The 5,595-nt window shown below is 37.3% G+C and overlaps 1 protein-coding gene across 1 annotated transcript; it reads left to right on the top strand.

The window, feature by feature from the left end:
- The first annotated feature begins 2,344 nt into the window (after nt 1-2,344).
- Nucleotides 2,345-5,334, top strand: LOC122334665 (histone-lysine N-methyltransferase set-1-like). The gene is made up of 6 exons (XM_043232676.1): nt 2,345-2,557; nt 2,819-2,981; nt 3,192-3,298; nt 4,220-4,273; nt 4,965-4,969; nt 5,308-5,334. The coding sequence occupies exons 1-6, from the start codon at nt 2,437-2,439 to the stop codon at nt 5,332-5,334; spliced, it is 477 nt and encodes a 158-aa protein (XP_043088611.1). The 5' UTR covers nt 2,345-2,436.
- Nucleotides 5,335-5,595: the final 261 nt, after the last annotated feature.

Below are 5,595 nucleotides of genomic sequence, written 5' to 3'. Positions count from 1 at the left end.
TTTTGAAACTCGAAGGTTTCGAAGCCCAGGCGGCTCGAGCGAGAGGCTTGCCCTCAGTTGTAGACATTTGTGAACAGTGTGAATATTCTGAAAAGACTGTCTGTAAATCGTGAATCTGAATAGTTTAAGTGAGTGGAATCAGTCGCTGCTTCTAACCGCTCACTCAACTAGATACGCGTCTGCCGTTAGAAGCGCGAGCGGGTCTTCTATAGCCGCTGCGTTGTGACGTCACATTGGAAGCTCACGTGCTTTTTTAAATTTTTTCAGAAGCTCACGTGCTGCTTTTTTTTTTTTTTAGCTCGCCTTTCCACTCTGCCTTATATGGAAGCCCGTTTCCGCCACTGAATAAAAAAAGAAAAAAGTTATTGCGACTTTTTTATCTCACAATTCACTTTTTTTTTTCAGAATTGCGAGATATAAAGTCAGAATTCTGCCATTTTTTTCTCTTATTTGCGACACTTTCTTTCTGGCAAAGCGCCACGAGATGTGACTCTTACAGGACACGAGGATCCTTACTTTTTATCATAAACAGAGCTTTTATCATAAACAGAGCACACTACAATTACACTCTTTAAAAAAATTAAACCATTATGTAAAGGTAAATGTATTTTGGTATGGGTTTTTAATGTTAAGTGCACAAGATTAGATGTTTCCAGGAGGGCAAATTTAAAATCTGATGTGTCTAGAAAATACTTAAATGTGTAAAAACATGACATGATTGATGTTTGAAGGGAACAAAACCCATTTAACACAAAGCAGGATAGAATTATGTTTAATTAAAAGGAAATGGAAAATACAGGTTTTTTTAGGAATAAGTGAGCATTCCGATATTTCAATCAATCATTTTTATTTATATAGCGCTTTTAACAACACAGGTTGCATCAAAACACAGTACAGTATAAAGCAGAAGAATACAATGACAGGGATGTATAATGACGAGAGTGAACAATTTCTTATTAAATGCAGAGGCGGTCTCTGTAATCAATTCGACGATAATCCCTAGAAGTTAAGTGTCCCCAACAAAGCAAGCCAGAGGAACCATAAACCCCATCCATACAGAATGGAGAAAAAAAAACCTTGGGAAAAACCAGACTCAGTTGGGGCCCGTTCTCCTCTGACCGGACGCCCAGCACTTAACTTCCAGTTCAATTTTAAACGCAGCTGTGTCAGATAGCGTAAATGACTTAGTGAGTGAGTGAGTGTGTGTGTGTGTGTGTGTGTGTGTGTGTGTGTGTGTTGGTTTTTGTGGTTTACAAGGACTTTTGACCTGAATACGTACCAGCATTACAAGGACATTTGGGTTTATGAGGACAGGGACCATGTCCTTATAATTCCGACAGTGTATATGCCTTTCTCTATGTCCCAGAAGTTCCCTCTCAAATTTTCGCGCTATGTCCTAATATACCACAAAACCATGAAATTTTACTATACACAGTGTATCCTCTGAGCTCGTGAGTGCGCCCCTGCAGTCCGGACGCGGTACTACAACTATGTCTTCGAAAATTTGCATATTTTACGCTTGTGTAAGTTTGGAGGGCGCTGATTGGCTAATCGCGAAAACAAGATGGCGCCGTGGGGTGGTTACAATTTGCGAAATTTGTAACTTTGAAGAAGTGAGTTGCAGTTTAATAATTGTTTAAATATTATTTTTATCATTTATCGACTGTGTAAGAATATACATTCATAGTGATCCTGCACGTATTCCTTAAAGTTATCATTATAAAGTATATGAGTGACTTGCAAGCTGTAATCATAGCTGTAATGCTATTAATATAACATTAGTCCTAACTGTAAATTTAACACCAAGGCTTATATATGGTTATGTAAATACATATTATTGTTATTAATAGCAATAATAGTAATATCAATACAACCCGTTCACACGTGCTTCAATCAGAGCGGCGTGACGTTTTGTAACTTCCTGTTTGATCCTGACGGAATCTCTGCACCTAGAGAAGACACCTGTGATGTGAACCTGTTTGAGACGACCATTATATGAAAGGTAAGTTATGCTGCTGTTAAACCGTTTCTCTGAGAGTTTGTAGCTCAGTTTGTGAGTGTTTTGTGGGATCTTTGCGGCTTGTTTTAAGAAGCGGCTCGTTGGTTAGAAAGCAGCTAGCGCATGATGCTAACAGCGCTAACGAATTTACACTAACTGTCCGTCTATTAACTGTAGCGTCTGGCAAGAATTAAAAAATTATTATAATTTTAACTGCTTTTCATTTTTACTGTAACTGTAATAGAACATAGACTGGCCATCATAATAATGTGTTGTCATGACTACAGTCTGTGAAGGGAGGGGCTTCCACTGAGTACAGTATCCTGACATGCCTGTTGTGTTTAATATTGCTATAGTTAGTAAAATTATCTTTATTTGTTTAGTGCTTTATGGAATAGATTGTCAAATCTTTATTTTTATTAAAGCAGACACATCAAATGATGGCTGAAGTGAAAAGGAGAAGGAGAAAACTGAAGCCAGTTGATGAGGCCATACAGTTTTCACTACTACAGAAAGACAAATCTGGTCTTGAAGGAAGATTCATCAATGATTTTAAAGGCAAGTTAAATGTTTTGATTGAACCAAGTTAAAGGTATAGTTCACACAAAAGTGAAGATTTTGTCATCTAGTCACCCTCAATTTTTTTTCTCAAATTTGTGTAAGTTTCTACCATGTGGTGGGCACAAAAAAGATATTACTAACCATTTGATGGCTAGTAAGGGATGACTGTGTGAACTCTAGTGACCTAGTGACTATGCCTAGTGTAATAAAGTTGTCTCAGGTTCATTATATGTTGTTCTCACTGCTGTTGTTGTTTAGGGAGAGGTGTGTTCAGCTGTGCTGACTTTGAGAAAGGAGATTTCCTGCTGGAATATAGAGGGGACCTCATAGATAAAGAAGAATGTGAACGGAGGCAAAGGATATATCATGATGCACTTAAAGTTTATATCTTTGAGTTTCGCTATAATGGAAAGCTTCTCTGGTATGTAAAAGTGGTTGATGTACATGTTTATTGATAATTAAATTATATAATTTAAAAAAATGGTAGTGGACATGTCTGTGGTCTAAGTGCATATTTTGCTAAAATGATCAGTTATGTGTTTTCAAAGCTTAGTGATGACTGTTAAATGATTGCTGATTACAAAGCATATGATGACGTTTTCAGTACTGATGTTGTCTGTCATTTGTTTAGCATTGACGCAGCCGGGATGATGGTAAACGATGACCATATGAACCCAAACAGCAGGATGAGAACTATCTCTGCGGATGGAAAACCTCACTCAAAGAGCATCTGTCCTGGTGAAGAGATAACTGCTTCTGACTGGCCATGGCGATGAACGGTACTGAAACCTCTAGACTGTCAATTCTGATTTATTGTATTATAGTAAAGATTAAATGTCATTTATTACTAGGGCTGAATGATTAGTCAGATGCAATGGTAATATGCATTTTGTCAGTAAAGCTGGTTCTGTGATTGGTTGTTAATCTTCTTCATGTGCTTTCAGATATAGTGCCATTTTAATACACAGAGCCATAGATCGCTGACAAGCTACACAATATCACATTCATAATCAAAGCTGACGAGATGCACATCACAATCCCATGTGATTTATTGTGCAGCCCTAGTTGTTACCCAAGTTAATGTTAGTGACTTCTTAACCATTACATTACAAGCATGTTCATTCCAGTATGTCAGGTTGTGTTTACACCTGTATTATGAGGACCATCGTAAGAACATAGATAAAATGTAACTTCAAGACCATGTTTTTGTGATGTCCTAATAAAACTGGGTCCTCTTAATACAGGTGTAAAAATACACAAAATGTGACACCAAGACCATGTTTACACGTGTATTATGAGGACCATCGTAAGAACATAGATAAAATGTGACATCAAGACCATGTTCTTTTGTGATGGTCCTCATAACACGAGTGTTAACATACACAACCTGATATACTGGAATGAGCGTGCATGTAATGCAATGCATGAAAAGTCATGAACATTATCCTGGATGACACTTAAATAATGAAATACTGATTTGAAATATTGAAATCTTAAAATATTGTAAAATTATTTTGTATATAACGGATAAAATATCAGCAAGATTATGAAACGTACATATAATTTCTATGCATGTTTTAAATCAGTATTTCATGAACCCATTTATGTCTCAATCAATGTTACAAATGTCTAATTAAATATATGTGTTCTTCTGTACAGAAAATGAAAGCAGCCAGAAACTGAAAAACCACGAAGAGGGCAAAAAGTGGCATGGTCAAATGTTGAAATTACAGCTGTAATGAAACATTTGAAGTCCCGTGTAAATAAAGGTAAAGTGGCCACATGAACTGAATGCCAGCAGTGTAAGACTGCTGAAGATCCTGTTTTGGCAAGGCGTAGTGCTCAGAACATACGGGATTTTGTTAGAAATCGAGGAATTAGCCTAAAAAGGAAAATGCAAAGTAAGTAACCTAACAGTACATCCTGTGTCTCTTTTGATGCCGTTCTATATGCCGTTTTTGTTTTTTTCCTTACTGCAAAAGTGCAATGGCAGCAGTTCATAATCTCACTGTAGAAATGTTTAAGTTTAATTGTTTGTCAAAAATGACAATTCTGTCAGTTTCTCTGTCTCTCGTTGATGTTTGTATGACCTTGAAGATAAATCAGTCCATCCTTGGAGAGTTAATCTCATTCAGTGAGGTACATACAACAATGTGGCATGTCTTTCAAAGTATTATTATTTCTCTTTTAAGTTGGTGGTTTCTTTTAATATTGTTTATTTTATTTATTTATTTATTTTTTGTGGCGTCCTTGGTTTATAGAGAGACAACTACATTTTTTGACTGTTTTTTAAAGGGGCAGGATTGTGCCTAAGGTTTTTGTTTATTTGTTGAAGTTATTAAAGTTCTTCTAAAACGCATTGGTCCCTCTAATGTTGTATGTTGTGTTGTGTATTGTGTTTAAGATCCGGTACTCTTTAACCACCTCAGTCTTGGTAATGCAGCATAGTGACCCGTGTGTGTGTTGTGTAAGGTCATGTACCAGTAAAACACCCTGGTCCCTGTAATCCAGAGAACTGACATGTTTGGTGTATTGTAAAGTGAGTGTCCTCATAAATCAGTCAGATCCTGTAAATCACAATTATGAAAGGGGCGGGAACATTTTAGGGGGGGCGTGGCAGTCCTTGTGTACCACCAAAATATCAGATTGTCATATTATCCATTTTATTGGTTGTAAAGAAAATCCAAAGTGATATTTGTGTTCTGCAGAGTAAAACAAAATTTTTGATAGTTTTATCATCTCTGTAGGACATTGGGAAGGAGGTGTCCCCTTAAACCACCATCCAACTGGTTTGGCCTTCAATGTCTTGCTAAACCACAAAAACCAGTGAGTGAGTGAGAGTGTGTGTGTGTGTGTGTGTGTGTGTGTGTGTGTGTGTGTGTGTGTGTGTGTGTGTGTGTGTGTGTGTGTGTGTGTGTGTGTGTGTGTGTGTGTGTGCATCAGGATCTGGTGATCGGTCCACAGAGCTCATCTAGGTGTTCTGGTCTCTGATGAACATAATCTCTGGGTGCTGATCCACCATCTAGTCTGGATAC

Source organism: Puntigrus tetrazona, unplaced genomic scaffold (genome assembly GCF_018831695.1).
Source record: "Puntigrus tetrazona isolate hp1 unplaced genomic scaffold, ASM1883169v1 S000000609, whole genome shotgun sequence".
Taxonomy (NCBI): domain Eukaryota; kingdom Metazoa; phylum Chordata; class Actinopteri; order Cypriniformes; family Cyprinidae; genus Puntigrus; species Puntigrus tetrazona.
This window is presented reverse-complemented; position numbering and strand designations above follow the sequence as displayed.

Bases quoted from the DNA above. Each gene is read 5' to 3' on its own strand.
- LOC122334665 (XM_043232676.1), top strand. From the start codon at position 2,437: ATGATGGCTGAAGTGAAAAGGAGAAGGAGAAAACTGAAGCCAGTTGAT. The intron at 2,558-2,818 runs GCAAGTTAAATG...GTTGTTGTTTAG, and splicing joins ATTCATCAATGATTTTAAAG to GGAGAGGTGTGTTCAGCTGT. The intron at 3,299-4,219 runs GTGAAGAGATAA...TCTTCTGTACAG, and splicing joins CTCAAAGAGCATCTGTCCTG to AAAATGAAAGCAGCCAGAAA.